Source organism: Gymnogyps californianus, chromosome 9, assembly GCF_018139145.2.
Source record: "Gymnogyps californianus isolate 813 chromosome 9, ASM1813914v2, whole genome shotgun sequence".
NCBI lineage: Eukaryota > Metazoa > Chordata > Aves > Accipitriformes > Cathartidae > Gymnogyps > Gymnogyps californianus.
In genome coordinates this window covers 12,857,421-12,876,776 of record NC_059479.1, presented here as the reverse complement: position 1 = coordinate 12,876,776, position 19,356 = coordinate 12,857,421, and the positions used below count along the sequence as shown (strand labels likewise).

Genomic DNA, 19,356 nt, shown 5'->3' with positions numbered 1-19,356 from the left:
GGTGAGATGGCAAACATCCTCCAGACTGACTATAAACAACAATCTGCTTTTAATCAGTTAATTAATTAAAAAGTATTAGAATTATTCTACCAGTCAGTAACTTGAATGCATTGTATTCGGTCATAAAAAATCTATGACTAAGAAAAGAGGCAAAATTAATGGAATAAATGCTTTGTTAAAATGATGATGACATCTTTCTTTTAGAGACATATCTCAGAGCCCCTCGCTAGCCATGGTGCACTACCCCTCACTAGCCACAATGCACTACTGTGCTCCAGCAGTGCTGGAAAGCAGCTGTGTCAGGGGCCAAGCGGAGCTGCAGGGAAAGACAGCACCAGCCAAGGGTGAAAAGGAAGGAGGAGAGCAACCAGATGCAGTTATCTGACATGGGCTTTGGCACAAACATGAGAATCAACATCTCCTCCAGTTCCTGTGAAAGTATACTGGCTTAATGGATGACAGCAAGACTTCGTGTCCTCCACCGGATACCAAATCCAGAAAACAATGCTTGGTACTACCAAGCACAGCTCTAGGACAGGCACACAGATTGCTCAGAAACCCAAGTCCAATTTGACTCTGGGCTGAGACTCGGGGGAACTCATCTTCATTGCTGTCTTCGTCACACCACCCAAAACTCCCTCCACTGCTCTGTGTCAGAGCTTCCTGTCTCTGAAGGAGGATAATAAGGGGCCACAGATGAATGCACAAATATGAATGCACAAATATGTTCAACATGCAGCAAGAAGTTCACAGTGGAGGAAGGAACTGGTCTAATATTCTAAAATGTTATTGCACTCAAAAAAAGTGCAGGAGAAAACAAAATGGATGAAAGTTAGGTGGAAGGATGCCCACTGCTGAATGGATGTTATGCAGCCAGTTCTTAATTAAACAGTCCACAGGATCCTTGTTCATTCCTTTTCCTTGTTTGATAGAGGATGGATTTGCTCTGGGGATGACGCAGGATTATATACCAGAGGATAGTGCTGACAGTGGGGTCCCTGCCTGATTTGCTGAAGAAGCTGATAGCCATGCAGTGAGGGAGGGGGAGGCCTCCAGGAAAGGAAAGAAGATGTTTGTGGAGCTGAGTCCTGTTCTCCAGGACTGGATGTGTCACAGGGGTTCCTACGCGCTCCTTCCTACACAAGTCACCTAAACCTCACAGGTTTTCGTGAACTCTGCATGTCCCTCTCTTGGGGCACTGGGGCTGAGCGCTCACAGCTGTGGCTGAAATCAATAGGAGCTGTGCTTCGAACATGCAGTGTGCTGACTACAGTGCTGCTAAGTATTCTGGAAAATCAGGTGTTTTGGCTGGGCAACCCACAGCAGGGGATACCTTTGAGTCCTTGGAGGGGAGGTGTGAACATGTTCATGCTGTACTGGTGTGCTTGACAAGAGTTACAAAAACAACTAATTCTGTGTTGTGAGCGGGTCTGAATACAGAGTAGCCAAGAAAGCATGAGTCCAAGATGGTCTTTGCCTGCTCAGTCCCAGGCTTTGCATCAGACATGCATCTCACTCCAGTCTGGCTCAACCTGTCCTAACCACCTGCTGTGACCACCTCAGCTAGTCCCCACTGTCATGCTCCCAGCCTGTCCCCCTCTTGAATGAAGGGAACAAGAAAGATCAGCTCTATGTGTAAATGGCATCTCCCGTGTGCTCTGTAGAGGTGTTCAGGAGGAAGTGACTGTTGGACCTTGCCTCCTGATGCACCCTCACAAGGAGACCAAATATAGATCCAGGGAGAAACGCCAATTCCGGCTTTTCTGAAGTCCTAAGTGTCTGACTTTACAGCCTCAAAGTCCTTTTCACAGCATTTATTTCCTATAAAAAGAGCAAAGTGAAAAAAATAGAAATTCCATCATGTGGCAATGTGTTAACATCCACATATGTCCCAAGAAGGACTGGATCCTTTCATTTCCTGCCACTTCAGTTAATGAAGTAAGACACAACAGCAGGAGGTTGTCATCTTCCTTCTGGATTAGCCCTAGAGAGGATGTGACCCATGGTCTGGAGCCAGAAGTCATGTAAATAGGGGAGGAAGTGAGGGCTGCACAGCTGCAGCCAGTGTTACTGACCAAGAACATCCTTTTCTTAACATCCTTTTCTCAGGAAGGAAAGTGGGACTACTGGCAGCCCCAGTGGCATATCCACCTTTTCTTTGGCCCTGGGTGACACTGGGGTTTGCTGACTTCTCCAGACAGCTCCTGCCTCTCCTTCCTCAATTTACTTCTTGCCCCAATCTGATCCTTATTCACCCCTCTCCTTTCAAATCCAGAGCTGCTCCTCTGCCCTGCCAGGGTATAGGGAAGGAAGGGTGATATTTCCTGCTGTAGTAAGGCTCTGTGAAGTGCAGCATTTCAGGTTAACCCTGTGTCCAGCTTTGGGCAATTTCTCCTGCGGGCAGTGAAGGAGATGGCCCTGGAGGAAGGAGTGCCTTTCTGCTAAGTCCCAATTCCCTGCTCCAAAGTGTGCAAAAAAGTTGGCTCAAGGCATCTCAGAAGCGTAGGGAAAATTGAATCCGGCTGCTCTGAGATTTAAATGTTTTTGCCACAGAAGTGGAGGGGAAGAGAGCTGGAGAGCTGAGGACTAAGCCCTAGAAAGGCAGGTTTGCAGCTCCTACTGCCCCAGGGACAGGCAGCCCAGGACCAGCACCCGCCCCGCTGCCGGGCTGCCCCCTTCCCAGCCCCACACCCTGGCCCTCCTGCAGCAGCACCACCTCTCTGGGATGCTGCACTGGCACCAGAGGTGGTGGGGCCATGATGCTTGTGCCAGCCGGGTTGCTGGTGGCCCCGGACAGCCGCCTGCTACACGTGCACCTGGGCCAGCCCTGCTGGAGGTGCTACCAGTTTCACCCCCCAATATTTTAGGAGAGGAAGAAAACCCAGCATGTACGTGCCTCGGCTTGTTCTCAGAAATTTCTGAATAATTTCACCTAAAATTTCCCCCCTCCCCTTCGAGAAGTCAAAGCAAGCTAGCTGCACAGAAAAAACACAACCACTGTGACTGAACCTTATACGCAGTGGAAAAGAGGGACATTTTCAGGAAGTCTTAACAATGTGCAATACCACCAGCCTTGACTACGTAAGAAACCAAATTCCCGTTCCTTCCAGTACAGATCCACTAAGACCAGCCACACAGGGCTGGTGGGCCAGGGCTCGGGCCCCCCTCCACCTCCTGCTGCATTTGTGCCAGCCAACGCAGCCGCTCAGCCTGCCAGCCCCGCCAGTTTCGGAGCCCTGAACTACTGACGATGCTTCACTGCAACACTTTATGCATCAGCAATCATTTATTTTTACAGTTCTGGGTTTCAAGTGATGCTGTTAATGCAGGCAAGGGCTGAGGATTTCATCCCCAGGTCCACTGAATTTGGAGAGGCCTTTGAAGAAGAAATGCTGCAAACAAGCAGGACGTGGGGGCAGGCTGGGACCCCAAGAGGGTGCAGGCGTGGTGCAGAGAGGGGCTGAGGGAAAGAGGGGCAGGGGAGAGAAAGGAGGGAGGCCAAGATATTGCAGCTAAGGAGGGGTTTGAGCGTCAAAGGAGAGAGGTGAGACTGGGCGAGGGTGACAAGAGCTGGGAAGCCAGGTCTATGCCACAGAGCAGATGAGGAGCAGGACACAGGCTCGTTTCAATCCAAGACCTCCTAAGCGCTAATTCTCCTTACGGAAGTTTGAATTAAAAATGGGGCAGGGAAAGCTGCTGGATCCACAGGTATGAAAACATAGGATTTACTGTGTTATCCTGAGGGCTTCCCGGTCATTCCTTTTTCACCAGGCATTTCCAGACACTGTGCACACCACCCAGGAGAAACACTAGGAACCCTGCACTCTAGGTGAACTCAAGGAGCAGAGAATGCCTTCTCCTTGCTTTTGGCTACCAAGATCTGTAAATGATGCTGGGAAACCATAAAGAGTCCCCTTTCCATCCACTCCTGGGAAGCGGAGCCATCTGCTTTAAACTCTTGCAAAGTTTTGGGCTGGAAACGTTGCACCAACAGAGAGCAGCTGAGTCACTGAGCTCAAGTGGGATCCTCCTGCCATTCCTTCATTGCCTTCTCTACCCTGGGGCAATACAGTCTTCGTTTGCTTTCTTTTTTTTCTTTCTTTTTTTTTTCTCCTATGGAACTAATGCTTCTGAAAGTGAGTGCCTAAGAGCACTTACAAGAACCAGGGTGCTGCTCTGAAAGCTCCCTCTCTCCCCCAACCGTGGCGCTGCAATGTTTCACAGACCTGATCTGCAGCATCCTCTGCCCATCCAGTCCTAAATCATGAGCATCCTGCTTGCCTTACTATGCTGTAATTATTGTGCTTGCAATATACCCACCGAACATTGCCCCCCATATTGTTCATCCCCCAGGCCAGCGCCAGCTGCATGATACCCACCTGCAATTTGATCTCCCTGTGAGATACACTGCCCTGCTCCCCCAGAGCTGATCAGGCTCCCCAGCATACCCCGCCAAAAGACCTCGCTCTGCATTGTTGCTGATCTTGCAGTACCAGGCCAGAGATCTCCCTCTTCAGCAGACCAAAAGCCCTGGCTGGATCTTCCTCCTACCCTGCAAATCCCTCCTCCAATGCTTTTCCAGATCCCCACCACAATCCCTGCCAAACCGTTAGACCTGCTTTGCAATAACCCCCTGCCCTTTCAGTTCCAGTCCCTTTCAGTCCCTTGCTCAGCCCATGAAAATTGGGCTTTGTGGTCCCTACATGTCCCACTGTGCCACTGTCCCACATCTCTCCAACATGGTGTGCTACTCTAGGGCTTGGGGGACTGTGGATGAGAAGGAAGAGGGGACTGTCCAGGGGTCCCCAGACTGGAAAGGTTTATCACCTGTGCCCCAAGGACTGCAGGACGTACCTGCAGGCCCTTCAATGCCAGCCCCTTCACTTCACCTCACCTGGTGCTTGACCCCCTTGGGCTGCCCCCACTGAGCCAGGACAGCTTTCTGGATGAGCTGCTCCCCGATTTTTCCATCACCTCCACATGGCTCTAACTTTCCCCCTTTCTCCCATGTGTCCCCCCATTCAGCCCAGCTCCCCAGATGAGCATGTCACACTCATTGCCACAGCACCACCCCTGAGAGCCGACCTGCTCATCGGCCTAATGGGTTTCCAAGGGGGTGGGGGAGAGGGGAGGAGAGTGAGTGGCTGACAATTCTCAGCCACTCAGCTTGGCCCAGAGCTAACGAGGCATCTCAAAATTAAAAAGTGAACTGCAATCCCCAGCAGGCCTGTCCTCCTTTTGATATTAGTTGGAGTTCTCTTTCTCTCTCAAAAAAAGAGGACTGGGGAGCCGTGAGTTGCATTTGGAGCCGTTGAAGCACCACATCCCAGGGACGGTGGGGGTGCTGGAACGAGGAGGGCAGCCTGGGGCTGCTGTGCTGTGGAAGCACTGGCTCTCTTAGAAAGGTTGTGAGGTGCAAGATCTGCCTTGCCATGGCAAGGAGCACAAATGGTATACGGGAACACGCTCTTCCAGTGCCTCTACATCCAAAGGTCCCCAGCTCCCTCCTGCTCTGCGGGCAGCAACCCTGGGTGCGTGGAGGAGGCACCCCAGGATGCAGAGGTGGTACCCTGCCTGCAGGGCTGAGCGGGTGGGGACAGTGCAGGGGTGATTGCCACCAGCCACTGATGTGGGTGGAGGATGGCAAGGAGGAAACAACACTCCCGTAGGAGGAAGATACGGGTAAAGCAAGCAGGGAAAGAGCAGAGAAGGGAGGAAGGGAGGGCAGCCTGGTTTATTGCTTTTGTGGGTTGCATTTCTCACATGGGAATCTGTCTGGGAAGGACCTTTCTCTGCCCGCATCTCTGGGGTGCCCAGCACTGGCTGCTCTGACCTTCCTGCCCCCAATGCCCTCATCCTTGAGCTGCAGAGGGCTCTGGCTTGTAGAGGTGCTCTCTGGAGCAGCTCAGCCTGGCTCACAGGCAACTGAATGCTAGCTGCTTTGCTCCAGTCCTCTCCATTCCTCCTGCAGGCAGCTGCCTGTCCAGACAGACCCCTTGGTCACTGCTGGGCCAGCCCTGAGACAGCCCCATGCCATTCGTCCAGGGCACACAGCTCCGAACAGGATCCGCCACCCCTCCAAGATGCTGTCTTGGCCATTCACAGCTCACCCTAACTGGTCTTCCCGGAGTGAGAGCACAAGTGGGTGAAGAGTGACCGCCTCCCCCAGCAGAGATGGCTTACACCCATCTTGCCCAGCTGGAAGGCAGCTGAGGGGTGGCAGGACGGTCCAGGTGGAGCACGAGGGGGGCTGCGGGCAGCGTCCTGGAGAACAGCCCAGTCCTCAGGGTGCTGGGACTGGGGTTCAGTCCAGTCTCACGCGTCCCTGAGAGATACCAGGTCTGCATACACACAGGTTCCAGGGCTTTGCCCAAAGTGTGCCTTTTCCAGCTGCACACAATTTATTGGGGGGAACTTTGCCCTCTCCACAGCAGGGCTGTGGATGAACTAGAAGCCACAAAGGGTTAGACACATCCTGGTGTGATCCCACTGGATTTTTCCTAGCAATGGATTTGGCCCAAAATCTCAGAGAACTGGTGAGCTCTGGGGACAGCAGTGGAGCAAGGAAACTTCCACCCCTTTCCCCTGGGCTTGTAATGCTAATGATCTCCAGCTTTCAGACTCACCTCTCAGCCCACCCTTCCCTCAACTGTAAATGCTGCAGGCGCAATTTTGTCCAGATAAGCTTACCCTCAGGGGGAGGGGGCCAGACATGCTGAGAGTTAGGGCATCCCTGCACACCGAGCACCAAAGGCACGGTCATTGGTCCTGCCAGCCAGGACTTTGCACTTACGAGCAAAGGGAAGGACAAGAAAGGGTGAAAGGCAACAGTGAGATGAGTGCAGGAAAGAGGGTTACCATTGTCTATTTCTCTGCTTTAGTGAGGGAAAATGCAGTTTGTACTTTGGGAATTCAGAGTAAAATCAAATAAAATGCAACGGTTGCCCAAAAACGTCCATTTTACAGTCAGGAAGGACGCAGTGCCTGCCAAGCCCAGCCCATGCACCGCACAGACATGGCAGGGTCAGCAGCACCATCTGCACTGAGCCCCGTGCTGCCTTGCCCAGGCTGAAGGAAGGGCTAGCCCGTGTCCTGGGGAGGCGGCTGGACACCCTGAGGACCTGGCATCAGAGCACAAAGGCTGTGAAATGGACCTGGGCTGCTGGACCTCCAGCCCCACGGCTCCCCGCTGCACCCCTCTGCTCTGTGCCTCTGTGGAGCCAGATCACCTACTGTTTTACTGTATCTTAATCATCTCAATGGCTTACAAGATGGTTTTCTTGCAGTTTTTATGTCATCTCTGCAGTTCTCCCCCTCATAAAATGTGACTGCACCAATTCCTGTGATTGGGGCTGATCAGCTAATAGGGACATTTCATGTCTCCCAGACAGAGCCTTTAAATCAAATCCAGCCATATCCCATGTTCAAAGAAGAGAAGGGAGAGGGGGAACCCGTTTCCTTGCAGAGCACTGCAAGCTGCTCCGAAGCGGTTCCCCACTGCACTGAAGTGACCTCCCAGATGCCCCTGAGCACTATGGAGGGATGAGCATCTCCCCCATCCCACAGCCCTCCCTGAGGCCAGGGTCCAGCAGCACTTGGTGCTGCTGCCTGAAAGGCCCTGCTCCACCCCGGGGTAGAGCATGGTGGTGAGGACGGTGGGGACGGTATGCGTGGGGAGGGAAGGTAGTCTCTGCTGAAGGGTAAGGAGCAGTGAGTCGATGGGGGCAGGTTTGGGTGAGGTGCAGGGAAACCAGAGGTTTCAGGGAGAGACAGATTCATTCATGGGATCATGGGAAACTGGAATACACTGGGGTGACTTCAAAACCTGATGAAATCAGTGGGGATATTCCTCCTCCCCCAGCTTCAAGGAACTCTGGATCAGGCCCTTTGGGAGAAAACTCCTCCCTTGTATCACCATGGAATTGGCCCTGGCATCTCTCCCCCTCGAGAGCACAAGCATGAATCTGCTTCCCAGCAGTAATCTGCAGAAGGACATCTCGATGTGGTTCCTGTCCTCCTGCAGGCTCAAGATCCCCCAGTCCCACACATCTCCTCATGAGGAGGAAATAGCATTGCCCAGACAAGACTGAAAACAGCCGAGCTCGGCAGGCTGAAGCCAGAAGTCCTCCAAATACCCCTCCCTGTGCAGTCAGCTGTGGTTCTCCACTGCCTGCTCCTCTCCAACAAATGGACTTCAACCGTACCCTGGAGTACGACAGTACTCAAGGATTACTTCATATTTCATCCCCACCAGGATGAGAAAGAGAAGGCCCTTCTCATTCTCCTTTTTGCTCACAGGACACAAGAGAGGAATTGCAGATCCTTGCATCTCCTACTGAATAGCAGGCAGGCCACCAGCTCCCCAGGGGATATTTTATCCCATATTGTTGCTGAGGGGGCAGCCTGGCAGACCAACCAACAGCCCTGCCGACGATCACCCCAACCCTCTGCAGGGAAAAGAGCTAAAATATGTGGCATTGGGAACAGAAATGGAGGAGGGATGACCTGTTGTTTGTGATGGAGGAAAGTTTGGAGTAGAGGAAAAGCAGAATGTCTCTGTCCCAGCAAAATGTCCCCAGAAACATCACACCATGGACAACCCAACTGTCTGCAGAAATGGGTGACAACGGGAGGAGAGGAGCCAGTGAGAGGAGGAGGGAAACCAGGAGGCAAGAAAGAAATGTGAGGGAGAAGGCAAGAAGGAGATGAGGGTTAGCAAACAGCGGAGGGTAGGAGACGTCAGATGGGAGCGTTTCACGAGGTCAGTGCGTGCTGCAAGTGGCCAAGCCAGCAGCACGGACACGCGAAGGCCCCCCGTGTTCTGCTCCCTGCGACCGGCCGTCACCATACCTCCAAAGTCAGGCCTGAGGCGGACGTCATAGCCCTTCAGCAGTTTGTCCACAATCTCTTTCACCACAGAAATATTCCCAGTGGATGGGCTGAAAGACAAAAGAAGAGACTCCTTGTCATCTCATGTGCCACCGGCCGTGTGGGTGGGGGTTCTGGCCAGGCAGCACCTCCACAGCATCCCTCGCATCCCATGGCACCAAAGCACCTGCGTGTGCTACAGCAACCCCAGCCATGGGCAGAGCCTCCCCTTTTCCTTTCTCATTCATATTTTCTGTCCTTGGCACAGCTCTTGGCCCCTGACCTGCACATGACCCACGGGCCTGCCAGGGGTCCTAAGCCATCCTGGGGGGTGGCACAGGAGTCTCAGGAGGTATTTTGGCTCCTCTTCTGCAGCTCACCCCAACTCCTGGGTACACCAAACTCCATCCCCTCGCGCTCCCGCCTGGTGTGTGCCTGCATCCCAGCGGTCCCGCTACGCTGGTGCACCCCTCAATGCAGGCACTGCTCACCCCACACACTCTCCCTGGCCACGGACCCTCACACTCAGGGTGCCTCACTATGCCCTGCCCGTAGATGGGTGCACACACACACACACACACACACACAGGCAGAAATTGTCCTTTCTCTTCCACCAAGGTGTGCATGGGGCGGCTGCAGCCTCTCTCTTGTAGGGCTCACTCCCCTTCCCCTGCTATGCTGGGCACTTGCTCCTGGTCTCACACACACAGCATGGACTTGTCATACACTGAGGTCCCCACTACACAAGTCCCCTCCTAGCAGGCGCCCTGCACTGTCACGCACACCAGTGCAACCTCTGCTTCTCAGTGCACCCAGGTATTTCTTCATATTATTGAAGTAAAGGAAAAAACAACGCTCCTTTTGTCCTATGGCCTCAACACACGGCTGATCTTTGGTATGCAAAAATTCATTTTCTGTCACTCAGCATCACCGTGACTTCTTAGCAACACAAATCAAGAGACAGAGACAAGGAAGGAGAGTCTGTCTTTCCCTCTATGTGCCAAAGCAGCAATCCTTTCCCTCCCGACCCTCTGACTTGCACACAGGGGGAGTAGCTGTCCTCCCTAACACTGATCCAGCTCCTCCAGCCATTTCAGCAAGAAGGGAGCTCCCTCTAAAAACAGCCCAAAAGCCAAAGCAAAACTGAAGGTGGGAAACCAGAAAGCAGAGGATGCTAAAAATGTTGAACCTATTCGGTGCTGCAGGGTATATAAGTTTTCTGCCTGAATGCTCAGCCTCTGTGCCACCCTCGTCCCCTGCTTTGCATGAGAATAGAGACCCTACCGGTGACAACTGCTGTTCTTTGCAGTCACCCACCACAACAGCATGTCTCCCTGTCAACACTGCCTCCCACATCCATCCAAGTCAAGCTGGAAAGCTGCACCACGGCACTACCTCTGCCAGCCAGCCCCGTGCCTCACTGGACACCAGGGTTTGCGCTGATATGTCCATGTGTCTGCAGACACACACACACACACACACACACACACACACACACGCATGCTCTCCTGACTGTATGGAGGATGTACGGACTCCCTGCCTGTGCACACAGACATGCAGACACATAAAAGTGCTGGAGCTCAAGGGTACAGCTGTGAAACGTGCACAAACATGTGTATGCATGTGTGTGACCACATCCAAGTCTGTGTGGAGGTGACTGTGGGTGCAGCTCTTGCTCCATCGGGTTATGACAAGACACTGGGCTGTGGACACAATTTATGCAGGAGCACAGAAACAGGCATTTGTGAGTGCCTGAGACTGGGTTTCCAGGTGCCCAGACTCTCTGTACAGGTGTGGGTGGAGGCATGTGGGAATGGTGGGGAGTGCGGGCATGCGTTAAAGCTCTAAATGCACAGGCTGTGTATGTGCAGGGATTTCTCAACCGAACAGGGATGTGTAAATGTGAGACAGCACACTTCCCAGGCCCAGCTTTGGTGCATGGACAAACCGTTCAGCACTTGTGCTGGGGAGGGAAGTGTCTGAACTGCATTCCTGAGCATGCACCTTAGAGGGGTACAGCTCTTCATTGCATTGCTTTAATCACTGTAAAAGGCCAGAGAGGTGCGCACAGGTGGACATTTTCACAACACTGTGTCTAGACTTGCAAGGTCTGGTTGCACCTGTGGATTTCTATGCAGGTATGTGAGGTTTTGCAACATGCTTATGTGTATCTGCTCATGGTGGATTGACAGTGTGCACCAGCATTTGTTCATCTCTAGACAGTCATTCCTAGGTACATAGATTTCCATATTCATAGATTTCCATATTCATAATATAGACACTATGTATTTCTCAAGGGATTTAGACACTTCTGTTGAGCTTCACACAGGACATAAACTTAGGAAGCAGTGTTACCTCCTTAATATAGGCAAGGAAATTGAGGCAGAGACAGTAACCAATGTGCCAGGGGCCCTGCAGAAAGGGGCAGAGTGGGAAGAGGAATATAGGGGCTCTTTCCTCCTCATCAGCTACAAGTTGGCCCAGTGAGGGCATAAACTGGCATCATGATTAAAGGCAAGGTCTCTTGCCTCTCAGTGCTCCTTTTGATCCAAAAAGTCACGTCCCTCACGCTGAACAGCAAGTTGTGCATTTGCCTAGCTGTGGGTGAGCAGCTGCATCTAAGTGCTGTTCCTGGCAAATGTGGGTCTGCATCCGCTTAGGGAGCATGTACATCCAGCCTGTGAACTGAATTTTTGAATACTGTGTCCCTGAATCTGTGTGGGTGTGCATGTGCTTTGCATATACATGTACACTTGCAGCCAAACATCTACATATATGCACACTGTGCTGCTGGCTGGGATGTGTGGGAGTAGCTGAAGGCATGTGCACATGGGAGAGTGTTTTGTGTCCAAGGTGTGCACAGATATACATGCAGACTATAGCTGAATGTCAGTCCTGGACATAAGCAGATATAAACACACATGCAAGGACACATCTGAGCAAAGGCTTTTGATATGGGCATTGCTCTTCACACATTTGCTTTGGACACTGCCTCTAAGCATGCCTGTGTATATGTCCGTATACAGTGGAACCATGCATGGTGGGCATGAATCTGCGCATGTGCATGTTTATAACTATGGGAACATAAATCTTTGTATACACAGATCTGCAAGCCTGTGCAGGGACCTGCATGTGTGTGTCGGGAACGCACTGCTCAGTGTGCATGGCTGAGCAAGGAAATGCCACAGCTCCCCCCCAGCAGACTTCATGCACGCCGTCAGCACAGAGGTACAAACCCACCTGCCCGCATGTGTGAGAAGGGAGGGTGAGGAGGAGTAGACAGCGCTACGCCTGTGTGTGAAGGCGGTGGATAAATGCCTGTTTCGGAGCAAACAGGTGTGCTCTGTACACCTTGTCCAGGCTAGATGTATCTCTGGTTGCTTGGATCACTCGGAGTGCTCAAGACATATACCAGGAATAGCTGCAGCTTGAATATGCAGGGTATTAGTGCAAACATTTACATGGCTACACGCAGAGCAGGTAAAGCGTTCTGTGCTCTGTAGGTGAGTTGTGATGATATACATGTGCGTGCATGGGCATGGATGAATGTGCACATGCAGGGATATATCTGAACGGATCGCACCCACAGATGATTATGTTGCATGCCAAAAATCTGCGTGGAAGCACAGACGTAGGCATTGCCTCCCGTACACCGCAGAGCCAGGGCTTTGGTACAGGCACAGCACGCTTGGATGTGAGTGTGGCTGCGTGTGTACTGTGTGTGTGCAGACACAGCCATGGCCAAGGCAGCCCTGTGCTGGGGTGCGTATGCACACAGCTCGGTGCCATGCACTCCGTCAGCTCCTACGGACACCATGTTCCCCAGCAAAATGCTTTATTTTGCCATTTTACCCCAGGTTGCGTATGGGGGAACAGGGACGGGGGGGGAATGCACTGCAAGTGGGCTGCAAGGTGGGCTCCGTCTGCAGAGAGCCTGCTCGACATCTCATGTATGAGCATCCCTCCTCCCCCTAAAATGACACGGACTGGGAAATAACAACAGCAGGCAGCAGGGGAAGCAATTTGGGGAAAGAACCCCCTCCCCTTTCCCACATACAGATAGATGGAGAAAACCCCAAACAAAAACAAATCCTGTATCAGCCCCCCTGTCCCTGCAGCCTGGGATCGCAATCCTTACCTTTGCGCACAGCAGGCGAGACAAAGAGCTGCTAAAGCAGAGACAATTCCACTCAATCTGTCTGCCTGAAATGTCCACATTTCCACAAAGACGAAGGATGAAAAAAAAATCTTGGGAGGGGAGGGGAAAGAAGGATGGATCTTCTGAAATCCCCCTCCAAAAAAAGGGGGGGAGGGGAAAAAGAAACCAACCCCCCCCAGTTAGTGATTTCCTAGAGAAAAAGAATAATGAAAAAAACTAAAAAATGTGGGGGAAAAATATCCCCCCCCTTCCTTCAGTGCCAGTCAAAGAATTCGTTTCTTCTTCCTTTCAGCATCCTCTCAACAAGAGACATCCTCTGGCAATGGAGAAAATCCCAAGAGAAAGAAAAATAAAATGCCCCAAAATGGCTCAGCAAAATGTGAAATCGAATCTCACAGGTACGCAGAAGAAGAAGAAGAAGAAAAAATAAAAAAAAGAAAAATGAAAAAAGAACTCAGTGTCCCCTGAGCACTCCACTTGGATTATTTTTCCTCCTGCTCTTTTGCCATCCGGTTCTGCAGATGTTGCATGGCTCCTGCTACCCACCTTCAGAGAAGAGGAGGAGGGGAGAGAGAGGGGGGGGGGGGGGGGAGGGGGGGGGGGAGGTGTGAGTTATCCAGCAATATGATTTTATTCTGGATTTTACCTACTTGCTCTCCCTTCCCTCTTTATTTTCCGAGGGGGAAGGGGAAGCAACCCAACCCCACTGTGCGGTTATTTTATTTTAGGGAAATCTCAGGCTCGTCACTTGGAAGGTTTGGGGTTTTTCTGAAAGAGTTAAAAAAAGGGAAAACAAATGCAACCCAGTAAATAAATAAATACATATATGCATGTGTAGAAAATAAATAAATCCCCGTCTGCGGAAAGAGCTGCTCTCCGAGGGAGGACTGGATGCCTCCCTAGTGCTGTTGCCGCAGCTCCTGTGGAGTTTTGCTGCTCATTGCAAAGTCACAAGAGGAGGGGAGGAGAGAGGGAGTTTGTGGATGGGGAGGGGGACTCTCCGGACAAATTGGGATCCTGACGTCATGGCTGACAACATTAACCCCTGCTGGCTTGCAGAGGGGATTTTTTTTTTTCTTTTTTTCCCAGGGAGGTGGGAGCAGGGGAGAGGATGGGAAAGGTAATGGCATTTTGGCAAGCGGGGGGATGCACCTCGATAAGAGTGGCTCAGCTGTAAGTGCTGATGGGTGCTGTGGTTGCCTGAAATAGTGCGATCAGCAAAGGCCGAGCTTCTTCATTCAGCCACAGAGATAAAAAAGGTGATTTACTGAGACTCTTTCCATGCCATGGGGCAGAGTGGCCTGATGGCCTCCTCCTGGGGCACTGAGGAAGATCTGTAAGCCTCTGATGGGGCTGAAGACTTCCCCAGGCTAGAGAAGCCCAGCTCAGCAGGGATGCTGAGCTTTCCCTGGAGGGTGCTGTGTTATGGGCACAATACAGTTTGTCGGCAAAGGGAGCCTGAACTTCCAGAAATGCTGCTGAGGATCAGCTCCTGGTGCTGTGGCTTTGCCTGCTGAAATGGTAACAGCCATTGAAATCTTCACAGTCACAATCTCCTGTGCATCAGCTTCTGATCGTTATCTTAAAAAAGTAATATAATTAAGGAGCTCTACATCAGGCGTGCAGTAATGTATTTCCATGGAGGATTTTTTCCTAGGAAAAAGAAAAGATCCAGCGGCACTTTGAATGCAGTTCAGAAGCTGTGGCTCAAGGAGGAAATGCCTGATCTCTTACACCAGGACTGTCCCGGATGCTGTCTCCTCTGTACCTGCCTGGCAGCTCAGAACAGACCCTGTGAGCAGGTAAGTCTCCCCTTCCCTGGCGCTGGCTGACACCTGTGTGTGGATGGTCTTCAAAGCCCTCTGGGCCAAGAAGGCAGAGCAGATGTGGCACTGCAGCTGGGCAGGACGAGGTCCAAAATGCCTCTGAAAAGGCACAGGGCAACGCACAGTGGCTGCCAGGCAGCACCCTCGTCCTGCCCTTCCCTGCAGGGAGATCTGCCCCAGCCCTGGCTGGGCAAATCCTTGGCTCTGGGGTTCATAATGCTCCCTTCCCTCATGCTTGGCATGGCTTTTTGTGGTTTCCTTATCAGAGGCATACCACAGATCACATACTCTGCATCTCCTTCTCCCAAAAAGGGGGATGGAGAGTGACTATTTTGAAGAGCTTCCTTGTTGCAGGCCAGATTGAGCTGTTGCGATGCAGAGACATTAAAACAAGGAAAAGCTGGGTTGTGTGATGCACTGTCCTGGTGTCACAGCTCAGGCCATCTCCCCTGTGGCTCCTGTCAGAGCAGGGAGGTCCTGGGGGCAGCCAGCATGCGAAGCCTGTGGGGAAAAGGAGGGCTCCAGGAAGGTTTTGCATCTACAATGAGGCTGTGCTAGAACGGGAGGGGAAAAAGTCTTCTCATCTGCTGGTGAAGCTGGTGGAAAATGATCTTGGCTTGGTTTAGAGTCTGGATCACCCCTGTTCCTCCAGACCTCCATGAGTTAAGCTCAGAGCGGTGATCTCCTGCTGTGTTTTCTCTCAGGCCAAAGCAGATAAGTGGCACTTGTCACATGCCAGCAAATGTGTCTTCAAGTACGGAGTCAGGGGCCGGGATGCAGCACACTACTCACGGGCTTTCACTGCAGACCACTCGCTATGGCCTCACAGGCTGCAGTTAGATGCAGGGACTTGACCATGACGTCCAGCTATGGCTGGTGCTATTTAGCTGCATTGTAGCCCAAAGCAACCGCTTGCCTGTCTGCCTAGGCTCTCAGCGCTGGGCTGACTGCTGCGCCGAGGGTGTACGCCCTCAGGATGTGCCTTAGCTTCCACATGCTCTGGTGTCATGAGCAATACATGCTTTGTCAACTGCCCCTGAAGCTTGTGGCTCCCTGATTCCTGTGGCTGAGGGGTTCACCTTTGCTAGAGGGCTGTGGAGAGACAGGCCAAAGCAATAGGGTTTCCCTATGTGCCTGTTGAAGAAGAGGAACCAGCCCAGCAGATCTGGGCTGTGCTTGGTCAGTCTCAACCTCAACTTGAAAAGCAGCAGGTCCCACCATTTCCACAGGGCATTTTGTCTTCTTGCGTGGTCACTTGTGCTTCACTCGGTGTGCCTGGCTCTGCAGTGCAGGGCACAGCCAGCCATGGCACAGATATGCCAGGGTCCTGTGAGATCTCCCCATGTGCGCATGTACCACCAGGAGCCCTGAGCCTGGGATGAGCTGCCCCAGCGCCTCTCAGGTGCCGGCTGTTGTACAGGTATGATACTTACCTCATCTGCTACTGCCAGTGCACAGGTCTCCTGGCAGCACTGTGTTGCTGAAGCACTTATTCTGAATTAAGCTGCTGGGTACCAGGGAGGAGCTCTTGGGGAGATAAGAAGCATTTGCCTCTGCCAAGGCTCTGGGATCCACAGACCCCATTTAGTCCCTCCGGGGCCCTTCCACTCCTCCCTTTTCTGGCCCCTTAGCACTGCTCTCTCTCACCAGCTATGATTGCATGTTACTGGCAAAAAGGTAAGTGGAAAGCAAATGTCAGAGGCATACATGAAGAGGAAAAATTATGCTCACAAATGGTGACATTTGTGCTTGCAAGTTCACCCAGTCGGGAGCAGAAACCGTGTCACATGAATTATCTGACCACTCAGCCACAACGGGAAACTTTGGAAAGCCGACTGCTTAGCGGTAAATGCATTCAAAGAAGCTGTTGCATGCTCTTGAATAATCTACCTGAAGCCATGTTCATGAATAAAGGACTGCTTTGGAATTAGTCACCCATCTCTGCTGAGTCTTATTAAGGCTGATGCACATTGATACGTGATGATGCTCATCGAAGTGTTTGTTTCTTGACCTCTGGAAGATGCGCATCCTTGAGTCCCTCCCAGAATCCCAAATGCTGTGTCTCCCTCCCCTGCTGGGGTCTGTCTGCTCTCCAGTGAGAGCTCAGCAATGGGTTTTTCTGAAGTTGATATTCTGAGTCCAAAAAGAGCTGTGAGAGTCTGCTGGAGATGATATGCTGTGGCTGTAATCACCCTGAAGAGGCCATAGAGACTTGTGTTTGTGGCCATTTGCTATCCTCCACTATTAAATCATTCATTTTCACTCCTCTCTCACTTGTTGCTCTGCTGCAAGCTCCACACCCTGACCTCCCTTCTTATCCTGTGGCCACTGCTGACTCCAAGTCGCAGTCAGTGTGACAGTGTTGTGCCAAAAGCCTCTACAGATCATGGCTTATGGTCTACAGCCACCAGAGACAGTGCAATTTCCTTTTCCCCCTTTCTTTTCTTTTCTCTTTTCCCCCTTTCTTTTCTTTTGTCTTTTCCCCCTTTCTTTTTCCACTGTGTTTAACAGTTTAGCACTTGCTGGGTCTTCACCTGTGTGCTACCTCCATCTTTGGGTTCATGGCATGGGAAAGAAGGATCAGTGCTTTCCTGAGGGGTTTGCACGAGTAAAGCAGTGAGGCAGTGAATCAGATTGCCTCTACCTTTTAGCAAAAACAGGGAAAGAGAGGGAGGTTGGGCTTTGCCAGCACCAAGGCATGCTTTAAACCTCCTCTCCAAGCATGCAAATGCACTCAGCAAATGGATTCTGGGTAGATATTTCAGTAGAAAGTATCCAACATTAGCAAATACCATAATTAGAACTAGCGCTAGGGAGCATCCAAAATACAGGTCCACCAGTACCACTTAGCTGTGTCACCTCCTGCCCTGAGGAGGTGTCATGTGTCCCTCTCGCAGCAGGAGGGAATGAGGAGTTCTTTCCCTTGCCATCACGATTATCACATAAGTGCTGCTTTTCCCAAGGGCTGGCCATCAAGGTGGAAAATATTCCCGGTCCCCTCTCCCTGCTGGCAGGATGGCTGGCTCTTCTGTCAAGCCAACAACTCCCAGCAGAAGATGGTTTTTCCTCTAAAGCAGAAAAAGGACAAGAGAAGAGAAAGCAAAACAAACCAGGCACTAAACCAGAAGTTTAACAAAAGCCATGCAGGAAGGGAGAAAGTATTCAGCCTTAGAGCTGTCATTCCTGTGTGGAAGGCGGAAAACACCATGAAAGTAAATGAAGTATACCTCATGAGGTGGAAATAGAGAAGGGCAGAGGCAAGGGGAGCTTTCCCACCTGGTGTAGCACACAGCCTCTGTCTCCTGCTGCAGGTGCGTCCAGGACTGAACTCACCAAGCCAGAGAGCCTTTGCAATTCCAGCTCTACATTCCGGCAGGAGAGGTTTTCCCTTAAGCTACCCTGCAGGACAAATGCTCCATCAGCAATTACAGGGCCACCTAACCACCTTCAGGCATTGGCAAGAGAAGACCACAAGTTGCCGCCCCCATGTACTGATGGGGCTGACAGCTACCAGCAACTGCTTGGATAGCTGGGACTGTTGTTCCAGCAAGTCTGCGTCCTCTAACTCACAAATCACTCCTAATGTATTAGCCCAGGAGCCTCTCTGCTTGGACACACCATATACTAGATGTTATATATTCCTGAGGAAATATCCTGAAGATGTAGTGTATATACAGGGTTCCCCATCTTTGCTGAGTTAAAGATCCTTCATCACTTTGCAAGATAGTGCAGACTTCTCCGGAGTAAGTGGAAATGTTGACCGTTCTTAGGAACCATGAATGGGTGAACTGGTGAGCAGAGCTTTGCCTGCAGTCATATATCTCCTCTGTGTTCAAATCCCTTTAACTAGAGGGTGGAAAGTGTGGAGGGAAGGGAGAAAGGATTGTCCATGGAGATGGGTTCATACACCAGGTCCCATTCCAGCCTGTCTTTTAGCTTACGAGGCTGCAGAAAGTCTAGTTTGGGCTTTCTTTCACTTGAAAAATGGTATGACCAAGTGAAGGTCCTTTGATTATGAGAGTGTAGAAGTGCTGTGATAGCTGTGGTTGTTGAGAATGTTTAGCTCCCACATCTACAATGAAAGAACAGCCCTATGCATGCCGGTCTCCCCATGCCACAGCCTTCTCCTGCCATGCACAGACAACCTGCAGGGTGACAGTGACACCATGCTAAGCCTGTGGCACAGGGACAATCTGCTCCAGCCACACCTGAAGGCTGGCGATGGGGAAGGCAGGTGAGTCGGGTCCGCAGGGCAGCCTTAGCGCTGACACGCAGCTGCAGCGGAGCTGTGGTACCCCGGGAGGCGTGAATTTGTTCCTGCATGTGTGTTGAGGGATGTAGAGCCTTAGTCATCTCATGAATGCATGTATGGCTGTATGTCCCCTGGTTACTGACTGCCACGGAGATCGGGGCCAGCTCCTCTACAGTGTCAGCCTGCCTGGCCCTGCTTACTGCAGTGGCATGTCATCGACTTAACCTGCTTGCACATTTCACCTTGGGGCT

The 19,356-nt window shown here is 51.7% G+C and overlaps 1 protein-coding gene across 2 annotated transcripts in view; it reads right to left on the bottom strand.

The window, feature by feature from the left end:
• Positions 1 to 13,086, bottom strand: part of LOC127019613 (gamma-aminobutyric acid receptor subunit beta-4) — a 74,731-nt gene extending 61,645 nt beyond the window's left edge. For both annotated transcript variants that reach the window (XM_050901750.1, XM_050901752.1), the window contains exons 1-2: positions 13,007 to 13,086; positions 8,851 to 8,939 (exon numbers count right to left, since the gene is read on the bottom strand). In XM_050901750.1, coding sequence (XP_050757707.1) covers positions 8,851 to 8,939; positions 13,007 to 13,086 — 169 coding nt within the window. The remainder of the gene's footprint in view (positions 1 to 8,850; positions 8,940 to 13,006) is intronic.
• Positions 13,087 to 19,356: the final 6,270 nt, after the last annotated feature.